At 41.1% G+C, this 24,709-nt stretch overlaps 1 protein-coding gene across 3 annotated transcripts; it reads left to right on the top strand.

The window, feature by feature from the left end:
- The first annotated feature begins 872 nt into the window (after positions 1-872).
- On the top strand, positions 873-24,502 carry mpp3a (MAGUK p55 scaffold protein 3a). 3 transcript variants are annotated; one of them, XM_026164249.1, is made up of 20 exons: positions 873-1,053; positions 10,454-10,516; positions 10,634-10,752; positions 12,002-12,079; positions 12,439-12,519; positions 12,745-12,882; positions 13,020-13,101; positions 14,064-14,149; positions 14,332-14,406; positions 15,913-16,109; positions 16,849-16,913; positions 17,743-17,763; positions 18,640-18,681; positions 21,280-21,345; positions 21,999-22,154; positions 22,274-22,354; positions 22,439-22,532; positions 22,616-22,724; positions 22,959-23,087; positions 23,426-24,502. In XM_026164249.1, the coding sequence occupies exons 2-20, from the start codon at positions 10,480-10,482 to the stop codon at positions 23,603-23,605; spliced, it is 1,836 nt and encodes a 611-aa protein (XP_026020034.1). In that variant the 5' UTR covers positions 873-1,053; positions 10,454-10,479; the 3' UTR covers positions 23,606-24,502. The 3 variants fall into 3 exon arrangements, with proteins under 3 accessions (XP_026020034.1, XP_026020035.1, XP_026020036.1); XM_026164250.1 differs by lacking the exon at positions 21,280-21,345 and having other exon boundaries at positions 874-1,053; XM_026164251.1 differs by lacking the exons at positions 18,640-18,681; positions 21,280-21,345 and having other exon boundaries at positions 874-1,053.
- The last annotated feature ends 207 nt before the right edge of the window (positions 24,503-24,709 follow it).

The raw sequence follows: 24,709 nt of genomic DNA, 5'->3' as shown, positions 1-24,709 counted from the left end.
TTTTGTGTGTGTGTGTCCACTCGGAACAGCATGCATGCAGACAAAGCGAGCAGCCGCTCCCTAACTGGATGTGGGCTCAGCTTCATCCTGCCTGGCTCTGAGAGGAGGGGGAGGGGAACTCCCTGTTAGTGGCAGCCAATCAGATCCAGTAAGTAACCACAACATGTGACAGTGAAATTGAGTCAAAATAAAAGGAGAAAATATTATATTGAATAAAACAATATGTGGATTGTTTGGCAGCATTGTGTTTGTGCCATTTTGTTCTACTGCTATTACTTTCTTGACAAATGAGTCACACAGCTAAAAATATAGATATTTTTAAAATCTATCTTGAGATGTTAAATCAACAAGGCTATAACCAACCCTAGTTGAAAGACTTTGAATGTGTGTAATCAGACTGCTCTATCTGCCTGTAGATACAATTTTGGCTGCTGTAGTTTTGGCTCTGCTTTTGGTCTCCACCAAATTGTTCCCTTTTACCTGTTGTTAGTTACAATGTGTTAAAACACAAGATGAAAAACGATAGAATTTGGTGATATTTCTCAATACGTAACCTTGAAGATATTGCACAGTATTTCACCCATTGCTAATTAAGTACAGCTTTAATGGCATTTTCAACAGAATATTTTCATTCATTATCACATACTTGTGTTTTTTATCTATTTTTTTCTTTTCTTAAATAATGCAACTCATATTACAAAGGCTGGTCTATTCTAACAACCCCCTGAAAAAAGAAGATTAGATAGCAGACTCAGGGGCATTGAGTATGAAAAATGTAAAATCTTAACCCCACTCTGGCATTCTTTACTGATGTTGTTAGCAGAAAGAGCATCAGAAATGTAAAGGGAGGAGGATGGGGAGGGGAGGGCTGAGAGAGGGCACGAGGCAGAGAGGGAGAGGCGCTCACTCAGTGGTAGCAGGTTTGTGAGACCAGCAGCCAGAAGAGCAGGAAGAAAGAAGGAGGAGGGAGAGGATTCAGAGCGAGACAAACAGTGTGGCTGCAGTCAGGAGACACAAACGGAGAGAGAGGAGGAGATACGGAGAGAAGCGAAGGTAAGAAGGCAGCTTCTGTCCACATTGATCTGTTTAACACCTTTCTGTTTTTCAGAGTGAACGTAGGGTATCAGCTGGAAGAAAGGATGCTCTGCTACCCTGTGCGAGCTCTCCTTTTCTTCCTCTGTCTGCCAGCTGACGGCACGCTGTATGTCGGGAGAGCAGAGCGCTGTAGCACTGCAGGGTGATGCAGAGAGATGGAGGAGAGAGGAAGAGGAGGGGTGTGGGGGAGGGAGGGATGGGCAGCATTATGCTCTACAGACATGAGGAAGTAAGAATAGAGAGATCAGGTGGAAGAGAAGTGGAAACAGGAAGAGATAGCAGACATCTGCCTCCGTTTTGCTGTGTAGAATTCAGGAAGTGGGTGTAGGGGGATTTAGGAGGGGGGAGCCTTTTGTGTGACAGTGTGCAGGAGCAGGAGTGTGTCAGCTGTCAACATCAGTAGTTTCCCTCCATGTTGGAGATGATATAAGTTTCTGTCTGGCCACACCCTCTGCTTGCTCCTGTGAGATGAGATTAGATGATGGGAGGTTTTTGTGGTTGCGCAGAAGTGATGGTGTGAGCCTGGGAAGTGTGTGTGTGTGTGTGTGTGTGTGTGTGTGTGTGTGTGTGTGTGTGTGTGTGTGTGTGTGTGTGTGTGTGTGTGTGTGTGTGTGTGTGTGTGTGTGTGTGTGAAAAACATTTTGGATGTTGGCCAAAGATGCTTAGTATTGCCTCCCATTACTGTCAGTTCAGTGGATTAGCCGTATGTGAGCGGTGTTCATTCAGCGACAAGCCAAGCCGCTCAATCATGTGCTCACCGAGATGTTGCTCTCAGCTCTATGTGTGTGTAGAGACCAGCACGGATTCTCCAGTGTGTGTGTCTGTGTGTGACTGCCTGTGTCTTTATGTGTGGAATACTGTAGTGGAGCACACACAGCTGCAGCTGTATACAGATCGAGCCTTTAACCCCCGGCATGATTCCTCTTTACAAGTTCCTCACATCCATTTTTTAGTGACATGATACAGAAATAATATACTGTAAAAGCACACTGGACAGACAGAGACCGAATGCTCCTGAAGCAGGGCTGACCCTTGCCATCTGGCAAACTGAAACAGTCTCTGAAAGGCAGCACACTTAGAACAGCTCGACCAAGCATTTGTTGCTTTAGTATCTATACCGAGGCATATTACAGCAAAGTAGACAATGCATTTTCATTAAGCACTGCTATGTTCAAGAGGGGGTTTCTAATGATTCCTACACACAGGCTTCACAGTAAGCACTGCAGCTGGCCTATTTTGTGTTGTAACAGCTTCGGATATACACAGAGAGCAAGGGCATAGTCTCTGTGCACAAAAACAATAACAAGCAGCACCACGATGACTGAATGGAAATATACTGTGACAGGAATCAACAGTCTGAATGATTCCAGATAATACTGTATGAAATATATAATATTTATGATGGCAAATCAGTTCTTTGTTATTGAAAATAATTACCAAAGAGAGTTTTAGCCCTGTTTGTTGGCCTTTAATGGAAATATAATTCTGTCAGTTGCATAATGAGCAGCTTATTTCATATGTGAACAGACTCGTGTGTACCTATAAAACACCTAGTTATGAATTACCTACAAAGAACCTGGAACCTTTGAGAACAAGCAGGATATAAATTTTACATCCATACCTTCCAACTTCTGCTGGAAATCTTTTATCATACATGTCATGAAAATGCACTTTTTTTTCCTGAAAAAGCCATTATTTAAATGTCTAAAAGAAATCATGTTTTTGGAAACTGTAAATTTAGGAGGTAATAGCAATAAATTAAATAATAATTAAATAATTAAAAGAATTAAATTAATTGTTTGCGTCCTTGGAGCAGTGAGAAGTCGTCTTGTTTCCATGTAAAATTAGATTTATTATTTTAAATTGAATATATTTAAAGTAAGACTGATTTGAAACAATTTTCTTACATTTTATATTGAAAAATCTTACAAAACCCTGGATCCTTTAAAGGAAAGAGGAAAGCTCTCCCTCTGTTTGTTGCAGGAGAGCAGTGGCTGCTCTGTAGCTCTCTTAGGGCTAAGATTTTGCTGGATGAGGCGTCACAGAGACTCGAAGCGACCTGATAAAACTCTTGGCAGTGCGCTGAGTACTTTGAGGGCCAGTGACTCTCATGGTGAACCGCCTGATATCATGCCACCCCCGGGGCTCGTGACTGAATGCAGAGGAATAAAAGGCTTGTGGACCAGCTGTGTGGTTCTAACAAAGATAAAAGATGAATCAGGACAGAAGAGAGGAAAAGTGAGAGCAGGATGTGGTGGGAGGAAGATAGAGGATGTCTGAGTATGTTGGTTGTGTGCTCACGCGGGGTGTAACCTGTTTGTTTTCTGTTAATGTGAGTATCACTTTGGATAGAAATCACTGAAATTGCTGTTTAGAATATTTTTGATTTTTAAATGTTTTATTTAAGGCAGGATTATGTTATTAAAGCAGTAATAGGAATGTTTGCATTTTAGCAAAGTCCAGAAGAATACTATATGACGAAAGCTGTTATCTGGTCAGCTGACTTTTGAGCTGTGGCTTCACCACTCCATCGTGTTTATGTGATCTGCAGTTAAGCTCTTAACTAGATTTCAAGAGACATCAAACGTCATTTTTGCTGGAACAAAGTGCAAAAAACGTAATGTCTGAGTCTATTTCTGGATCAGTGACGTTGGGCGATTTGGTGATTGTAGTCCTGCTGATGTTTTGAGCTACAACAACATGAACTCAACTGTGCAGGATTTCAGAATTCAGGGTGTGACAGAAGAGGCTGATATAAATATGCATGTTGACGGTGGATCTTCTGGCGCATTTCATACCAGGCCTCAAGATATCAAAATGAGAAGAAATTTCAGACTAAAATACATCATTTCAATGCACAAGACATCACTGCAGTCTGAGGTTTTGCCCTTAAATCCACATTAAATGTTCACAATGTTGTTTAAAATCTCCACCAAGTTTACACATGTAGCAGGTTTGTTCACTCAGCATCTTCCGGTCTCCTAGGAGTGCTCGCTTAATGGGCTGGGTTTGAGTTGTGTTGTGAATGATACAAACTTTGACCAGAATGCTGAATGTGCAGCATAAACAGTATCTTTGGATTTGCTTTGATTAAAAATGCTTTCTTTTTTAATCAAAGCATTTTTAAAAATGCTTTTTAACCCCCGTGACCTTGAATTTGATAAGTGGAACTTTAAACTTTGTGAATTTGATGCACTGTTCGGCTGTAAACGTCTTGACAACACTGACCTTTGAGGTAGCAAAGAGTTAAAAGCAAACAGGTGTTATAAACTAATGCGTAGCATAGTATATGTAGTATGTGTACTAGCTTTTAGCTTTCTGGATTAATCCTAAGCTACTAATACTGTAAGACAGCAAATGATGATTAACTTTAACACACTGGTTCTTTAAAACCAGGTTCTATAAAACTATTGCATATAAATGATAGACATAGCCACCCATGTGTAATCCTCTAGCTTTGAGTTTGGTATTTTGACTGTCAACATATTTTTGGCAAACAAAACCTAAAAAAAAAACTAAACTGCTTTAAAGACAGCTCAATACAGAACATAAAGAAAGGATCTCCATCTGTGTCTGTGTGCCTTTTAGTGCATATCCTTAAACATTAATACAATGTAAATGGAGCGTTATTGATAATCAATCAGCAGACGGTCGCTATGATGGGGTAGATTAACTACTGAAACCAAACCTGTGTTTTTACTGGAGAGCAAACATGTTTAATTCTTTTCAGTTTTTAAAGTGGGATATTTTAAAAATGCAACCCCTGAAGGAACTGAACAGCTATTTGTGGTTTTGGCTTGTGTACACAATTTTTCATCTCTGGAGGTTGCCACTTCAGCAGAGCTAGTATTTAAAAAACAGACTTTGATTAGCATAATTTTAGCAACAATCCATTTTCTAAACCAGTTAGGCAGCTGGGGGTTGTGTGGAGACTGCCACCAAGAGACTGGGTACCCCTGACCAGGTCACCAGTCTACCACACAGGTCTAATGAGGTGACACAGACAGCCACAAGTAATCATATCCACACCTACAGTAAATTTAAATTCAACAATTAGGTAATATGCATGCACAGGAAGGCCTGACTTAATGAAGAAGTTAATGAAGAAAACTAGGAACCTTCTATTTACCATATAATTGCTGACATTAGTGCACATAGTAATAATGTATATTTTGATATCTTAGTGTAAATGTTTTAGCAGGAATACATATGCAGTGATTGTAACAAGAGCAGCAAAGGGAGATGCAATAAAGCACGAGCTTTTGATTGTTTGAAAGCTGCAGTTTCAATCGTCAGTTTAATTATTCAGAAACATATCACTTGGATGCAGTTTTTAGCAAATTAATCTTAAATTCATGAACACATTTTCTTTCGTGCCAAGTCGCTTTTGTTTTTGGATTTTGACATTGTGCGTGTTGGGGATAACAAATGATCTGAACAGATCCTTCTAATTACCAATAAAAGGCAAACATTCATGTAACATGCTGTAAGCTGCTGAAACAGCAAGTTCTAAACTGAGTCAAATATTTGGAAACAAACGTCAAGCTCCAGGATCCTGCACACATAGCAAGTTCTACATACCCGGGATATCTTTCCATTATTTGGAATCACTTACCGCTACACGGTAGATCAAGATACGCAGTCACACTAAGCTGGTCATCAACTTACTTTGCCAACCCAGGGCTTTCTGATCTTAGGTATGAAAGTAACACAGCTGCTTCAGATAAATCTACATGTGAGCGCAAAAACACTATATAGTAGCTAAGTGTTAAAAGAACTGTATAAACGCATGGTTATGCTTTAAAAGTTTTGGTCAGTAAAACAGAAAAAGAACTATTATGTTAATAAAAATTCGGCCTGTTTGATGGCAGGAAGAAAAGCTGGCAAAAATCCTAATTTTGTGAGTAAACAAACTTATCAACATTCCAATTATTATGACAAGGAAAACTCAAGTACGCCATTAAATTCATTCTTAAATTTGCATAAGACAGTTTTGTTTTGTTTTCCTTCCAGCTGGAGCCCAGGTCGTGTTTAACTGAGAGCGAGTAAGAACTAACAATTAATAAATAACACAATTCAAATATAGGCTTAGTTAATGTTCAATTGATATAATAGCTAATAATTAATAATAATCCAGTAACTATCCATGCACAAAGGTCTGAAAGATCTGACACTATTTTCTGAAGTAAGGGGTGATGTCATACTTGGTGATAGCTAATCTCTAGCAATAATAATAGTAATTATAATATAAGTTATCATGGCAGTGTAACCTGGTAAGAGCCCTGAAATTTTCTGGAAAACAAAATCCTGGTTTGTGGTACAGGCCTCAGATCAAGTATCAATCTTTGTATGCTAATGAACCCAACAATAGTCATCACATATCAGTTTAGTTACATGTTTTGTTTTACAGTGTTTTTAAGGTCACTGTGAAGTTGTTCACAACCTTTTCCAAGTCAATTTAAACAAAAAACAAGCCCCTCTAAAACCCACTGTGTTCCACCATCAGCACTAATAGATGAGCTTGCAGGTGAACGCTGAGTATTTAGCAGCTGCAGAATTAGATATTTCCCAAAGCAGAAACCCCAAATCATCAAAAGAAAAAAAATGCAGTCAGTTTAAAGGAGATTTGTGGATTTTTGGATCTGTATTTTTTAGTTTTTTTTAGTTTTATTATCAGATACTGGAAGTAAAAGTGAAGTAAAATCTCCAGTATGTCTGCGCGTTCAGTTTTGCCTGAGTCAGGCTGCAGAGTAGGAACTTAATTATTGATCCCACTTGCGGGAACTTTTCACTAAAGTAGCTTGGCTGCCTCCATGAGATGTTTGCTACATGGTGTCATGGCCATTATTGCTGTTCTGACTTCTGAAGTGGTCCAAATCACACACAAAAGAAACAAAAAAATCAAAAGGAGACAGTGATAAAAGCTAAAAATGATAAAGACATCTAATCAAATGTGCAGGACTGACCCTGTAATTCTCTACAAGCATCAATACTTAAGCACAGTCTAACCATATATTTAATATAAATGAACTGCTTGCTCATTACAAAGGAGGATATTAAATTTTCATCAAGTAGAAGATAGTTGTGAGGAGATGAGAGGAAACCTTTAAAGCATTCTTTGATGTAAAAATGTATCAGTGAAAACAGTGACCACTAAAGCCAGTCTATCATTCCTAGAAACACAGAACTGGCATTTTGTTTTCTTCCTGTGAGTTAAGAAGTAAAATCTAGCTGACATAGTTAATAACAAAAGGTTGTCTCTTGTGTTGACAGTACAGAAAACAGTGCAGCCCCCTCCCTCTCTGCCTCCCCCACCTCCTGTAATATCATCTCTGTTCATTATTCATGAGCTCGCTGCTGTCTCTGCTGAAGTTAATCAAATTCTGATTGTGAACCATCAAAGGCCTTGAATAGATTTAAAAAATGCTTTAGGAGGAGTGAGACAGAAAGAAGAAGCAAAAGAGGCAAAGATGATCACACTTGCAGAGATTCAAGATCTCTCTGTACATAACAACATAATTCCAATTTCTAGATGCATGGCCCAGGTGCACATGTCAAAATACAGACGGAAACAGAAGATCCGTGTTCAGGTGTGATTTATTTAACTGTAAGAACAGCGCAGATGAAGAGAAACTGAGCCAGCTGCAGCTTGTTGATGTTGCTCTGTCCTAATTCAAGAAGTCTTCACTTGCGTGCTGCATATCAGTGATGATATATTTAGGTTACAGACCCTAAGAATACACTGCTGCTCTGTTAGCACACAGGAATGAATGCTGTTCTATGTCACTGCAGACTCACCTAATGACCACGGGTTGGCCACTGTAGTAATCCACCGCTTTGAATTGAATGCTCATCGCAACGTGCTAACATCCTCACTATGGTCACTGTTGGTGTGACTACCTGGTTTTATATTAGCATATATCCTATAGCATTAGCATTTACATTTTCTAATAGTGCTAAAGACAATTTTAAGTCTTTTTGTTGCAGTTTTGCCACAGTTTGAAGGGTTTAATTGTATTGCTAAGATATTACACTGTAAAATCGAATTAGGTATGAGTATTGCAATAAATAAATAAACACGCAAGCTTGTTGTATTAGAAAAACTAAAGTACAGTTTACTTTAGATATTTAAGTTACGGTAGTACTTAGAATAACTTTATTATTTTGAGTGACGATACAAAATGAAGTAGTAAAGCTAACACAATAATTTTAAGTTCAGGGAACCTAAAGGAAAGCTTTGGAGTAACTCAGCTTTTGAGTACATGACACAAATTCAAGCCAGTTTAATCACTAGCCCTATATGACAAGCTTGTTAACTTTCCACTGAAAGAATTCTAGTACTCTTTCTATCAATATAAACATTAAATAAAAAATAATGTAAATCTAAAAATACATTTAGAACACTCACCAGGCTCAGTCGATGGCACTAGAACTTTTATTGCCACAAGTACTTCAGCCAAGATTCAAAACTGGATCGATCTAGTGAAGAATAAATAATTATATTTCCATTATTACTGCATCAAAAACAAAGATATATACATTTAACCAGGAAGACTAATCTGTCTCTGAACACTGAACAAGATCCAGCTCTCTAAAAAACATTATATCTCACCTCTGCTCTAAGCTCCTTATCCCCTTGTATTTCTAATCTTAGACTTGCTATTCATCACCTGTCCTCTAGTGACTACTGCTGAGGCCCAGTCACTCCACCGCCCAGCCTCCACCTTATGTCAGTTGACCCAAACTGGACTGGATGGATCCTCAGCCTGGATTTTGAAAATCCACCTGCTAATTTTAGCTTACTGCTTTCACCCCACTGGCTACTGTTAAACCTGCCTCTGGAAATCCACTGCTTCACACCTGTTTCTTCAATGTGACTGAGATTATACAGTAAAAAAAAAAAACAGCTAACATGCTGTGCTAACAGTACAGAAGCCAACGTTACTTCTTGGATTTATTTTCACTGACTGGATTTGTGGGTTGTGTATGTTTAGAAAAACACATTGCTTAGGTGTTACTACTTTTAAAGTATGATCATCTTTGATAGGTAGACAGACAGATTGATATATGGATTGATATTAGGGCCTCATACTGTGAGATATAGGCCTACTGTGTAAAGTGTTATTTATGCAAACAGTGAGAAAAAAAACAAAGGAAATATGAAAATTAAACTCTATCTTCTAATTTGCCATTTCCTGACATGACTAAAAGAAGTCCCAGAGTTCATAAATGTCCAACATAACTATGAGAAACAACTGAAAATACTAATACTCTTTGTTAATGTTTTAGCCACAGACTGCGGTTTTGGCTTTGCTGCAGTTTTCTGTTGTTCTGTCATCAGATTACAGTGTGACATGAGTGACTCTGTGGGGGTTTTTTTGTTTTGTTTTGTTCATATTGATCCAGGTTTCCAAGTGAGGAAATATGGAGAATATTGAATCAAGTGACAAAGTTATTGATTGGCTGGGACTGCAATAATGCAGCAGTCTGTGCTGGGCTTACACTAAATAGATCTTTGAGTCACTCACAGGTCTGAATACTGAAGAGTGCTGCCTTCGTTTGTTACTTTAACTTTTCATTTAGCCCTGAGAATCCCAACTAAAGTTGTTGCGCTCATCTGTCTCATTTATGATGGTAAATTCCTCAAGACAAACTGGGATAAGCACTGCTTGTTTTGTTTTTAATTAAAATAAGCCTCAGTTGTTCTGAATTATATTAAAAGACTTGTGACAATAGATGGCTTTTGGTTTTTATATCACTGAAATTATTCCTTCAAGCAAGGAAGGGTGGCTCTTTTTTATGCAGCAAGGAGGACAGATTTACAACAGCATAGTGTACTGTAAATATGTGATAGGCATCCCTTCGAGTCCTCGTATCAGCAGCTTCTTCCTTAGAGGTTTGACACACTGCTTGTTTCACACAGGTTTGTGCCAGAGTATCCCACTCTGCTCGTTTCACACATACCAACACAAGCTCAGACAGCCTAACGAGAGTCGGTGTGATTAATAGTACCAGCAGTGACTGTTTATCTTAGTAGTACTGCCCTATAATGCGAGCAGACGTGCAGATCCACACCTACACATTCACAGATGAGGTAACTACACTGCAAAATGGAAATTGCAACCCCGATTTATTGCTTAAAGTAGAAAAGAGGATGAAGTACAGCTATAATTACCAAACATGGGTTTCTAGGTACGTCAATCCTACATGCTCACACACAAACACACCCTTGCATTAATTTTTTTAGGAAGAAAGAAATTCTTTTTTTTTAATCACTCAATTAAACTTCTCGGAAAGCAACCGCCAGAGTCCAAGTGGAAGTGTGAGGAAATACTACTTATATTTTCTCCCCTCCCAGGTTTCCCCTCCTCACCTCACTGACCCATGAAAGAAGCCATGCCGGTTCTCACAGCAGGAGCGGGTAAGAAAAGCGAGCGCAGATGCTCAACACATACTGTCCATACTGCTCAAGGCTAGCTGTGCCCCATCTGTTCATGCTAATATACATGATGGATTTTCTAATTCATGTCCTGTGCAGGGCTACATGAAACGTTGGCCCTGCTGACCTCTCAGCTGCGGCCAGATGCCAACCACAAAGAGGACATGGTGTTCCTCAAAGATGTCTTCAGTGAGAGGAGTTTGGGATACCTGATGAAGGTGAGGAATTATGATTCTTGTGAGGATGGTTCAAGCTTTACAAATGATAACTTGTAATATAATTATTTGGATAACTAATTTCTAAATTGAAACATCTATTATTTGTTTATGCAGTAAAGGTTTATTTTCTTTTTTTTGGATTACTACCTGACTTCATGGAACAGGAAATTGGTATCTAGTTTCTTTGTGAAACGGTGCAACTACAGTAGCATCATGCCAAAATGCTCCCAATGTCTTTATAGTCTGTCTATAGGTCTACAGATGGCATAATTTTATAAAAACAAAACAAAACTCAAAACAAATCCTAAAATTTGATCATTTTGATGTGCACGATAATAAAAGTGCAGAATTTGGAAATAAAACCAGATCACACAGCTTTCATCGGAGGTCTGCTCTTCATGGAAGTATGCTCCTGACATAAAATAAGCATCTGAAGACATTTGATCTCAATTATATGAGCATTCAGTCTGAATCAAAAGCATATACCAGTTATTTTTTTATTTGGCTTACTTTCGATGTGGTAGGTCATTCTACTTGTAACATATTACAGCGATGGGTAGAATAGTCAGGATTATGTACACTGACCATAGACTGTAGATAAAAGATGGACATAGTTTCCCATAATGCAGTGCATCAAACTGGCTTTTAGCCATTCTTTCTACTGACATACAGAGGGTGACTGTTTTGGTTGTATAAAAGTACTTGGTAAAAGGATCCAACTCACTTGATCTATGATCTCCATAAAGGCTAAAGCAAGGTACACTTTAGGGCAGGGTTGGTGGAACTCCAGGCCTCAAGGGCCAGTGTCCTGCAGGTTTTAGATCTGACCCTGGGTCATCACACCTGAATAAAAATGACTAATTCATTACCAGGCCTCTGGAGAACTTCAAGACATGTAATTTAGCTATTTAAATCAGCTGTTGGATCAAGGACATGTCTAAAACCTGTAGGACTTTGGCCCTTGAGGCCTGGAGTTCCCCCACCCCTGCTTTAGGGCATGGATACCTTGGACAAGTTGGTTCAGAACTTGAACCAATCATGGTGGCTGTGTTCATTTGTTGTTGTTTTTTATATCTAGTTGATTTGAGGCCAGCGGATTTATGCTTATGTTTTGTGGCTGTTGGAAAAGAATGGCATGAAGCTGATACATGTTATGGAATATCATATTACTGTACTTCACCTTTTGGCCTAACTATGCAGCACTTTATTAAAATTCTTCCTTCTATACACTGATTGTGTTTTTTCCTAGATTCACGAGAAGCTGAGACAGTATGAGAGACAGAGCCCAACACCTGTCCTCCACAGTGCTTCCTCTCTGGCAGAGGATGTAAGTTCCTCACACAAACACACGCACGCACGCACACACACATACTGTAAATTACTTTTCCACTTGGGCACAGCATTCAGTCACCATGAGTTAGCTCCGACAGAGAAGCAATGTGGGTATGAAAAGTGAATTTTAATGTTCTCAAAGTGCTGAATCATCCCAGTGCTCCTCTAATGAAACTCCATATCCTGCTGCCCTGTTGCTCTCACCAGTTATCAGAAGAGCAAACTGCTGACCCTAGGTGCTTTCCACTTATCTTTCCCACTCTGCATCTCTGAATCTGTCTTCTGTTGTTCTACAATAAACTGTGTGTGTTACTAGTATACACATCCAGAGTTCATGTGTATTGGGATTGGCAGGTGGCAGAGGAGCTACAGAGTGGTTCGATGAGCACAGAGGAGAAGGAGCTGCTGAATTTGCTACTTTCCCCTCATCTTAAGGTAAACACATTTTCAATTAGTGGAGATTTTGTGGCAGTGACACACAAACTCTGATTTCATTCACCTCCTGTTGTGCTGGGTTGTTTCACTTGCACTCATATCAAACTGAAAATTCATTTCTGATGCAGTTCACAAGCTCGGGCAGATGTCAGACTGCTTTGTGTGCTTCCCGACAGCTGAACGTCAGCACTGTAATCTCAGCATGTATGTTTTCTGTCCCATCAGGCTGTTCTGTCAGTGCATGACACTGTAGCTCAGAAGAACTTTGACCCTGTTCTGCCACCGCTGCCGGACGACTTTGAGGACGATCTGGAAGAGGAATCTGTAAAGATTGTCAGGCTGGTAAAGAACAAAGAACCTCTGGTGAGTTGTGACGTAAAGTCGAGAGTGGGAATGAAACTAGAGAGCCTTCAAGAGAAGCAGATGAAACAGGAAAGGATTATGGGACGGAGACCTTTGGCCTCTTCTGCTAATGGAGTTGTTACTTCTTTGTACTCTAGGGAGCCACCATCAGGCGTGACGAAGCCACTGGAGCAGTGATAGTGGCTCGGATAATGAGGGGAGGTGCAGCTGATCGAAGTGGTAAAATGCTGTTCATTTTCTAAAAGCTTGTATATCTTATAACTACTATAACAATATCTGTGGTACCAGCCTATGAGCAAGAGGATGTTATATGATTATCAGGGGAGAAACTAAGAGCATTTTTTAAAGGTTCTCTATTTTTATTTTCAAATAAAGATCTATCACGTTATAAATTTAATCAACAATCAATTCACAAGAAGAAGAATTACTTTTATAAATGATGTCAGTATCTGTCTTTATAAAACCAACAATTGAGTAAAAGTGTACTCTTTGCTGCGTTTCTGTTGTTTTTAATAGTCAGAAAAGGGGAAACTGTCATGAAGAAAAACAGGCCCAGCATGAAACCAAACTGCTGTTGCAGTAATGTAGCGTAGCCTTGACCCAGCATGATGCCTCAAGAGCCTCCTGATTTTTACAGTGGTGTGGCTTCAGTTTTCTTCTTGCAACCAGCGAGAAGGAGATAAATAATTTCATTAAAATAAGCCAAGAAAACTTGATGTTCTAATGAACCCTCTGGTAGAAAGATTGCATCAGGACAAAACATTCAGCACAGTTGTTGGAAAAGCAAAAACCTCTTCATTAGTAAGTCATCGTGTACAACGTGCAGTGGTTACACCAGGAAAATATAAACTACAGAATGAAAGTAAGCAGTGAGTAATCTTTTTTTCTTGCTGTCAAGTGATGAAAAAATGCTCATCAGTATAATATCGTGGGCTCTGTGCTTCTATCCTGAGGGAGAAATATATCGACCCCCCTTCTCTCGTGCTCTTTGGTCGCATTGTTGTGGCTGCAGATAAACAGATCGCAGCCGAGGACAGAAGCTGCTCGTATCTGAGGATCTAACAACAGCGCTGATCTTAAGATACAAATGCTAAACCCCACAGACCCGGGAAGCACACTGAAGTCTCTTTGAACATCATTGATGTTTCTGCCAGCTCATCCAGCATGTACGCTCTTCACAGGTTTGGTGCATGTAGGAGATGAGCTGAGGGAGGTGAACGGGGTCTCTGTGATCCACAAGAGGCCTGATGAGATCAGTCAGTTGTTGGTAAGATGGACAGAAGGACATGTGAATGTTGGAATAACTCCACTAAAAAAACAAATGTCTTTTATCCATTAAAAATAAAGTTCACTGCAAGTTGACAGTTAAGCGTATTATATTTCAGTGTTTGTCTTTAATGTAAGGATGCAGTCATAATCTTCCCATGCTCTTGTTTATTTGTGATCCAGTCCCAGTCCCAGGGCTCCATCACTCTAAAGATAATCCCCGCTATTAAAGAGGAGGACCGGCTGAAGGAGAGCAAGGTGAGATAAAGTATGATGGATGGATGGGTTTCCTCTGATCTGCACTCAGTATTCAGAGTGCGCAAGGGAGAGAAAAAACAGGTGTACCTCAGACTGCCCACAACAAAAGGCCACCCTGGAATGTGCAGTTTTGTCTCACAGCAAAATGCCACAGATGCCACAAGCAATGAGGGAGCGTGCAATTGGCATGCTGACAGCAGGAATGTCAACCAGATCTGTCGCCCGTGCATTGAATGTTCATTTCTCAACCATAAGCCGTCTCCACAGGCGTTTCAGAGAATATGGCAGCACATCCAACCGGCCTCACAACCGCAGACCTCGTGTAACCACACCAGCCCAGGACCTCCACATCCAGCAGGTTCACCTCCAAGATCGTCTGAGACCAGCCACCCAGACAGCTGCTGGAACAATTGGTTTGCACAACCAAACAATTTCTGCACAAACTGTCAGAAACCGTCTCAGGGACGCTCAACTGCATGCCCGTCGTCCTCATCGGGGTCTTGACCTGACTCCAGCTCGTCGCCGTAACAGACTTGTGTGGGCAAATGCTCACATTCGATGGCGTCTGGCACGTTGGAGAGGTGTGCGCTTCACGGATGAATCATGGTTCACATTGTTCAGGGCAGATGGCAGCTGAGAATGTCCCAGTTCTTGCATGGCCAGCATACTCACCGGACATGTCACCCATTGAGCATGTTCGGGATGTGCTTGACCGGCGTATACGACAGCGTGTACCAGTTCCCACGAATATCCAACAACCTCGCACAGCCATTGAAGTGGAGTGGACCAACATTCCACAGGCCACAATTGACAATCTGATAGACTCCATGCGACGATGTGTTGCACTGCATGAGGCAAATGGTGGTCACACCAGATATTGACCGGTTCTGGGTCCCCAGACCCCCAATAGCGCAAAGAACTGCACATTCCAGGGTGGCCTTTTGTTGTGGGCAGTCTGAGGTACACCTGTGCACTACTCATGATGTCAGATCAGCATCCTGATGTGGCACACCTGTGAGGTGGGATGGATTATCTCAATATAGCAGATGTGCCCACTACCACACATTTGGACTGATTTGTGACCACTGTTTGGGAGGGATGGTTATATTGTGTATCTGGAATGAATTTTAGGTCTCTACGTCCATCCCATGGGGAATGGGAGCAAAAACAAAAGTGTTGCGTTTATATTTTTGTTCAGTGTACATAATATTCAGTCTTTGTGTGAACTGCTGAAAGTCCAAATCCAAGGAGATTTCAAATGTGGTTTTTGGCATTTAAGCAACGACAGTGTCTGTTTACACTGAATAAAACATGAAAGATGGTAACCCTGTGGTAACCCCATTTAATTTCAGCAAATAATATTTATATTATATTTAAATTTTTAAATATAATTGTGGTACAATCACCTTCTCACTTTGCCCTGTGTTTTACATCCAGGACACTCTGCTCAGATAACTCTAAACCCTAAAATATGGTGTTTCCACCACCTTGTGCATTTGACTCCAGGTGTATATGAGAGCCTTGTTTGACTACATCCCCTTGGAAGACAAGGCCACACCCTGCCAGGAGGCGGGACTTCCCTTTAAACGAGGAGACATCATTCAGGTTGTGACGCAGGATGACCCCACTTGGTGGCAGGCCAAGCGTGTGGGAGACAGCAACCTGCGTGCTGGACTCATCCCATCCAAACAGTTTCAGGAGAGGTGAGAACGCTTAGAAGAAGGTCTTGTCTTCACAATTAAAATGAGCCTGATGTCACAGAAGCTGAACGGTTCACCCATACACCAACGGATATTTATTTTACCCAGACAATAATCTTTTAAATCCACATTCATGTGTTCCACTTTAAAGGGTCAACTGTGATTAGATAGAGCATCAGATCATTGTGGAATAAATTTAGTTGAAACTCTGACTTGAATAGGCATGCGCTGAAACTCTAAGTGTCAAAATTGCTGTTAAAATGATCTCAGCTGATCTCCAGCCAAACACCGCAGCATCTGGTGGATTAATAACCATAGCTTAAACACTGAGAGAGATATGGTTCAGAACTACCTAAAATTGTTTTTTTTTTTCATGTTTGGGACAAACCGATTAGGGTAAAACTGGATTACATTGATTGTCACTGAACAAAAGTGGCATGAGCTCAGGTCTGCTCATCAGGGATGGATTACTGAATAGGCCCAGATGTCTTTTTGTAGTGATTGTTGCCATTTCTTGCTGGATAGGCTGGATAGTCCAATCACAAAGTAAGCACAAAAAATGTGCAAACTGCTGTCTTATTTGTCTCTGCCCTCATAATAAAGCCATCCATCCATGTGTTGTATATTCCTCTGCCTTTTCAGATTCACGTCTTTTAGTCCTGACAGTCCCCCCTTACTTTTTGCTTACTCTCTTTCTGCCTTTATCGTCTCTGGTTCTTTGTTCCACTGCACACTTTCCCAGGCGACTGGCCTACAGGATGAAAATGGGCACACTCCCGAATCCAAAATCCCCTAAAAAGTCTCTCTGTAAGTTTCTGCTTCCTAGGATTTCAGTGCATCTTTTTATAGTAACAATTTATGACTGACACTATCTCTCACTATCAGCTCTCCATTCTCTACTGTGATTATATTGTTTCACTGGCTTTCATTTTTCTAACCTTTTTTTGGTTATTAATTAGAACTCTCACAGCCATTAGTATCAACTGTACATTCCCTAAATGCTGCAGTGTAGACAGGTTTTGAAAAAAAGATTAGAGTTGGAGGGGAAGAAAGACACTGGGAGGGATCACACATATGAATTAATCTCTTTCATGTTCAGTCCATCTGGCCAGTAAGCAGGCTGCAAATTCAGCTTAACTCAGACTCTGTAACAACAGTCGTCCGGTGGGAAACAAAGCCCTGTTAATATGCTGCGCTTCTCACTTTTCCAGTTGATACTATAGTGGATTCATGTAAACAGCCAGGTGAGTGGATGATGTGAGCGGTGGCTCTTCGTGGCACATAAGCTGCAGGCGATCCGATTAGGCGGGAGCTGCGTGGAGACAACAAGAGCTTAGCAATATGGCAACTAGCCCTGCTATGCTGCACAGCAGCAAACCTGCGAGGTCTCTTCTGTCTCAGCCTCCATCCACACTCCCCCAGCTCTCTTTATTAATTCCACCCAATCCCAGCAGGGGCTTTAACATGCGGGTCCCCCTCCTCGTCTCAGAGTGACGTCAGTTTAAGGCCAATCTCCTAAATTTAGACTAGCTTTCCTCTGTAACAAATTTCCAACGTTCCTAGAGATTATCAGCACAAAATAATTTTTACTTTAACCGTGCTTAACATGTTACTCTGCCCTTCACTGCTGCATCAGATGATCCAGGATGTGATAAAGGTTGGTATATGTGCAGCCACAAACACAGCAAAACAACCAAACACAAACTACAGAGTAATATTGCCGTTTGTGTGCATATTCGTGTGTGTGTGTGTGTATGTGTGTGTGTAAAGCTTGCATGTGTGCTACTGGGGTGTGCATTTGGGATTTCTACAGCTTCCAGCTTAATTCCTTCCCTCCTACCATTAGTTACCAGACCAGAATAGAGATTCTTTGTGTGGCTAGTTTGAGTGTGTACGTGTGTGTGTGTGTGTGTTTCTTTTGTATCAGGTAAGGTGCAGGCAGAACAGCATCCCTGGAGACTTTCGTCTAGCAGAGATTGTTGAATAGAACAATACCTCCACCCCTCTCTTGCATCAACCTCACCTCTTATTATCTGTCTTTTGTTTTTCCATATTTGTCTTTACATGAACGTTTCCTGTTCCCCTTTAGTCTATTAAAGAAGCGTAGAAAGCACACATTTTGCTTAGGAATTACAGATGGGTTTGTATAGGCAGTTTGTACACAAGCTGCACATCTTTGGGGACACAGAGCTTGTTTGCGTGTGTGTACACAGAGATCTGTCTAATAGCTGACTCACATACAGATGTAGAGCCATCTCTCTTCTCTCCCTTCTACTTAAATCTCTTTATCAAGCCTTTGTTTAGTGGCTGTTGCCTCTAACAGCACATCTTCATCATCTCTTGGCTGCCCTTCCACTCTCTCCTCCTGCTGTCTGCCTGCCTGCCTGTTGCCCGTTGGGCCCTGCTTCCCCTCTACAGCTACCATGGCCCGCCCACCCCTTTCTTAAACTCTTCCACAACCCTTATTCCTCAACTCTTCCAGGTCTCTTACCCTATGCTTACCCCCCTCTTTTCCCTGCTTGCCTCCCTACAGAGGACTGTGACTGTGAGGGCTATTTCAATGGACAGTACATAGGTGAGAGTGTGCACATCTTTCTCCACCTCCTTCTCCCTATCTGCTCTGTGCCTGCTGCAGCCTGGCTGTGTGCTGGTTCCCTGGGTGCTTTGGGCTGGGGGCCAAAATAACTGCTTGGAAGGTTGTCTCTTCGGGGGCCAGGGTTGAGGGATAAGAGCAAGGGTGAAGGTTTTGAAGGTTCAAAAAAGATGGTTTTCACAGCAGTCCAAGAAATTAGATGAGGGTCAGTGATTCATTTCTGATAGCTGAAGAGACGGTAGATATGCATGTGAGTGAAACACTTAACTGCTACAGTGTAAAGTGAGGAAGGGCAAAGGAAAGTGTAGGGAGTACCGTCTCACACTCACAGCAGGTGTTAGTAACAGAGTTGCCTCTTTGAAGACTCCACTGAATAATTAGTTAGGAGAGAGTTTAGGGATGCATCACTGTGTCAGCTCCTGTGGTGCAGACTGTACAGTTCTACATTATGCAAAACAAGTTATTATTTTGTTAGAAATTTCCTGAAGGAAAAAAGAGAAAACAGCTCGCTACTTGGTGCTGTTTAAAGCACAACTTTCGATTTCAAGCTACTGTGCTTCCACAGCATCTCTTTCAATGTCATGGAAGGACAATTTGAAAAATCCACATTCAGGTGGGGGATTTTTTTGCACATTGTTAATTGGACGTTTATCCATACAATCACTGGTCACTTTGTTAGTGCTATTGCTGGGTTGGACCCCTTTGGCCTTAATTCTTCAGCGGAATAAAAATGAACAAGGAGCTGCAAACATACCAGCAATATTGGTTCATATTAACATGATGGCATCACATCATTGTTGTTCCAGATTTGTTGGCTGCATCTCCATGATGTGAGTCTCTCATTCCATCACATCTAAAAAAGTGCTCTAATGCCTCTGGAACTGGGAACAGTGGAGGCCAGGTCAAGAATCCAGTTTTAGATTATTTCAGCTTTTTGGCATGATATGTTTTGCTGCTGGAAGCAGCCAGAAGATGTGTACACTGTGCGGATAGACGGAGGATATGGTGTTTAAATGATGCTCATTTGGTACTAAATTCGATTTGGGATCCCCTACACCCTTACATTACCAACATCCTCCTTATTTAAGGCCGGATGGCTCCATGGTTTCATGTTTATGCCAAATTCTGACCTTAGCATCCTAATGTCAGATGCCAGTTTTACTAAGCCCATGTCACTTCCAGCTTCACCTTCCTGGTCTTAGCTAACAGAAGTGGCACCCAGTGTGGTCTTCTGCTGCTGCAGTCCATCTACTTCAAGGCTAAAAGTGCTGTGCATTCAGATATGCTCTTCTGCATACCTTTGGTTATAACGAGTGGTTATTTGAGCTAATGTTGCTTTTCTATTAGCACAAACCAGTCTGACAATTCTTCTTTAACGTCTTGCATCAACGAGACATTTTGTCCCAGACAACTGCAGCTCACTGGATATTTTCTCTCTGTAAACTCAGGAGATGTTTGTGTGAGAAAATCCCAATAGATCAGCTCTTTCTGGTATACTCAGACCACCTTTAATCCCCGTTCTGGTGCTCGGTTTGAACTTCAGCAGGTCGTCTTGAGCACGTCAACATGCCAAAATGTTTTGACCAATTAGATATTTGGTTTAACGACCAGTTGAAGTAGAGTACCTAACAAAGTGGCCGGTGAGTGTTTTTTGCAAATGTAACACTGACATAACATGAAAAAAAAGTAGTGCAAAAAATAATTGTGTAACTTTTATTTTTTTACTATATCTTTACCTCAGTAGGACTTAAATTCAACAAATGTGCTGGTTTTGTTCTTGCCTTTATTATTACTTTTATCATTATTATAATTATTATTATTCACTAAATACTGAAACTGTTAGAGAAAGATTTTTTTACTTGATATAAGTATAAATGAACTCCTAGCATACTGAGCTGGCTAATGTGTAGCATATAGTTCAATAATACAAATCTATAAAATAATCTAATAGCTAACGACAAAGTAGTTTATAAAATGTTGCTTACTGTATTTAAATGGACAACTAGGCCAAAGGTATGTTGCAATAAGCAATCTTTACTAACGTTACGCTTTGGAAGAGGGCAAAAAAGGAGTCCCCAATTTTCTTCCTGTGCTCTTTAGCCTTCCGCTGACCCTCACTCCCTCACCCTTCTTTAACCCAGCCTGACCCCTCATCTGCTCCCCCATCCTGTGAGCTGCTGTAATAAGTGTGACAACAAGGAGCGATCTAAACACAGCCCTTTCTCACTGTAACACAAAATACTTCAGTAAACAGTATTTGTGCTTCCCGTTAACCTGCTTGGAGCTGTTAAACCCTTCCCATTCTCATCCCTCCCCCCACCGCCTTCACCTTGCAGTGTTTGGATCCCCTTAAACCTGCCCCTCCCTCCTGCCCTGCATCTAACTAACTGTCCCTGCTGCTCTGGTTGGTGCACTGCTTACCCCTACCCTCAGAATCAACCCCTTCCCCCATCCTCTCCCCACCCACGAGGGCCCTGCTGCGTTGGACGCATTGCACACTCAACCAGGCACGTTTGTTGCTTGTTCACCCTGTGTGGAGGTGTGAGGCTGGGTTGTGTGATGCTCTAACGCCAGTTATAGTCTCTCCTAAGTGTAAAGCAGTGGCGCCCTCCTGTGGCCAGGTGTTTTCCTGGGAATTTTATTCAGGTACAGTGCCCGGCTCATTCCTGCAGGTACACATCACTGACAGGGGAGGATACAGACAGTCCTGATCATGGGAGATCCAGTCTTTTCCTTTTAACGTGGCGTCTCCCAGGGCCAGGTTGTCCTGTCTGTCCTGCCTCAGCACTGTAGCCTTGTTGAAAGCAGCATGCTTTTTCTTAATACATAAAAGCAAAATGGTATTTACATTGGGTCACTAAAATCAGTTTTTAAATGCGAAAATTATCAAAATATGTAATATAACAGACTTTCACCTAATATATTTACTGTCAGCTGCATGTGATCCAATTTTTAGTTTAAGCATGACATCCAATTGGCTTCTACTTACAGTATATCTCACACTATCAAATATTATAATTGATATATTAAATATATTTGATATATAATATATATATATAATATTATATATCAAATATTTAACTATTTGCACTTTCAATAGGATAGATCTATATTCATCCATGTGCACTCTATACATAGGTTTTTAATGCATGATCTGTGGGTTGGTCTTTAATTTATCCAAAAGGTGTTTGTCCACAACTTTATCAAACTGCTGTGCACTAGTAAATGTTGTCGTACATCTGACCAAAGACCTCTTGTTTTCTGTTTCTTCTTCCTTCCCATCTGTGACCTCACTGTAGCTGGTTTGCGGAGGAGTTTCCGCCTGAGTCGTAAAGACAGGCAGGGATCATCAGGAGAGGGTTCTGATCCTGGAGAACCAGAGTTCCTGACCTATGAGGAGGTGACCCGCTATCAGCAGAGGCCAAATGAAAGGCCCCGCTTGGTGGTTCTGATTGGTAAGACTGAAAAGCACAAAAGGACTCCTTTGATGATTGCGACATCTAGTGGACTACAACTTGTGTTACAACATGCTGTCCTTTTGTTCACATGTATATTCACCATCTGTTTCCGAAAGGTTCTCTTGGAGCAAGAATTAATGAACTCAAACAGAGGGTGATTGCTGAAAACCCACATCGTTATGCAGTAGCTGTACCGCGTGAGTCACTCCACATTTTACACTTGCCTAAATGAATCGCCAAAACTCTAGAAATATCACTAAAGTACTCCTGTGTTCCCACAGATACAACCAGACCCAAGAAGCCGCATGAGAAGGATGGTGTAGAGTACCACTTTGTCACCAAACAGCAGTTTGATGCAGATGTTTTGAACAACAAGTATGTTTCCGTTGAATCCATGTTGAGTCGTGCAAGTTTGGTTTATTGTGTCTTTAAGAAAAGGTTTAATTCTTGCTGCACAGGTTCATAGAGCACGGTGAATACAAGGAGAACCAATACGGCACCAGTATCGAGGCTATCCGCTCTGTGCAGGCCAAGAATAAGATGTGTATAGTAGATGTGCAGCCTGAGGTAAGGGTCACATTACAGAGAACATCCTGTTTAATGTTCATCCAAAGAATCCACTGTCATAACATGTCACAATGAGTTACTTAGTCTGCAGGCAGCAGCACTTTACTGAGTACCTGAGTGGGCAGGGGCAGGCAGTCATGTCAGGCCTGCTCACCAAGCTGTTGACTTTGCTTCTTCCCAGCTCCTTCCTGACCTCTGTTTTCTCTGTTTGATGTAAACCTTCCACTACTCCAGGCTCTAAAGAGGCTACGGACATCGGAGTTCAAGCCTTATGTGATATTCGTCAAGCCTCGTGTTCCTGAGAGCAGACGTCGTCGCAGTGCAGCCACCTCCCCAGGAGGGGGCGAGCATGGCCGCATTACAGTGAGCCATGTTTCTCTAAGCAGTAACAGACGTCCTGTTAAAAGTTTCTTTTTAAATGTAGTTGGGCCTGTCATGCATTCTTTTGCTTAATAGATCAAAAGTATTGCACAATTCTTATCAACTCACAAGCTTTGTAAATACGCAGCAATCTCATTATACAAATGTACTATAGAATATCACTCCTGGAGCATTAAGCCAGTGCAAAACTGATGTGACACAAAAGATAGAAAATGGTCACTAACATCAATATATATTAGCGTATTTTTTCAAAGGACACTATCAATCCACAACATCCACTGTAAAGAAAAGAAAATTCTTTAATTGCCTTTCTTCAACAGGATGAAGACCTTCAGGAGATGCGTCAGTCTGCCATTCAGATTGATCAGCAGTATGGACACCTAGTGGACCGTGTCCTGATCAAGGAGGACTCGGCCAGTGCTTGTGCAGAACTGCGAGGTATTTTGGAGAGGCTGGAGAGAGAGTCCTTCTGGGTGCCTCTCAGCTGGGTGCGGACCTAAGCTTACTAACGCACTCCACAAATCGTTCCAGAAGAACTTCACAGTCTGTTCACCAAACCCTGCACTGGTCCTCTCCCAGAGAGCTGATATTCTTCTCTTCTCTAAAGGCCTGCTGGCCAGCCTTGGAGTCTGCTGAACTTCCTCTACATAGTCCTCTGAATGCTACAGGGCTGGTCAGTCAGCCAAAAATCGAGGCACCAAAGGGAGAGAATGATGTCAGAGGAATACCTCAGTTTTAAAGCAGGTTGGTTATTTAGCCCAAAAGTCACAGTCTTACTTCCTCAAACAATCACTACTTTGTCTTGTCATATTTATTCAGGTTTTGATTTCAATTTATTTAGTTCAAAGACAAGGATGGAAATTGTAGTTTTAAATGTTTGGTACTGCTCTCTTTTTTTAAACAGTCCCATATTTTTTCAACAGGTTCTCCAAAAGATTTCCACAGTTTAGACTGGCCAAAACAAACAAAAAAAAAACCCCAGCTTAATAATAGATAAAAAAAAATTTATTTGTTAAGCTTGGAAAGAGTTTATAAAGTTAGGAAAAGCAAGGTTTTCATTCATGCAGAAATAAACCTTCAGGAAAATTGGATGTTAAGCAGAAAATATAGATTTACATAGTGGCAACCTTCCAAACAGTTATTTTGGCCCCCTCAGCCTAAAGGTTTACCCTCTTACATTGAGTTATTTTTATAGCCCCTTCTACATTCACTTTTCCTTCATCTTAAGTTGGATAAATGAAGTTTGCTGCCCACAAGGCTTCCACAGATAGAAAACAGAGGAAGCCCCGGCAGATAATTAGGTGGATCACAGCTCTACTGTATATGACCTCTTAAGAGCTGGCTGTCTTAAAAAATAATAATGGTAAATGGTAAATGGCCTGTATTTGTATTGCGCCTTACTAGTCCCTAAGGACCCCAAAGCGCTTTACACATTCAGTCATCCACCCATTCACACACACATTCACATACTGGTGATGGCAAGCTACATTGTAGCCACAGCCACCCTGGGGCGCACTGACGGAGGTGAGGCTGCCGAACACTGGTGCCAGTGTTCGGCACTGGTCACCAGTAATGATAATGATGATTTCTTAGAAAGACTGAAA

Source organism: Astatotilapia calliptera, chromosome 4 (genome assembly GCF_900246225.1).
Source record: "Astatotilapia calliptera chromosome 4, fAstCal1.2, whole genome shotgun sequence".
NCBI classification, from domain to species: domain Eukaryota; kingdom Metazoa; phylum Chordata; class Actinopteri; order Cichliformes; family Cichlidae; genus Astatotilapia; species Astatotilapia calliptera.
The sequence above is the reverse complement of the archived record's forward strand: the minus strand, read 5'-3'. Positions and strand labels throughout refer to the sequence as shown.

Excerpts from the sequence above, each read along its gene's own strand:
- mpp3a (XM_026164249.1), top strand. The coding sequence starts at position 10,480 with ATGAAAGAAGCCATGCCGGTTCTCACAGCAGGAGCGG. Across the intron at positions 12,883-13,019 it reads TAAAGAACAAAGAACCTCTG|GGAGCCACCATCAGGCGTGA; the intron begins GTGAGTTGTGAC and ends TTTGTACTCTAG. Across the intron at positions 16,110-16,848 it reads TCCAAACAGTTTCAGGAGAG|GCGACTGGCCTACAGGATGA; the intron begins GTGAGAACGCTT and ends ACACTTTCCCAG.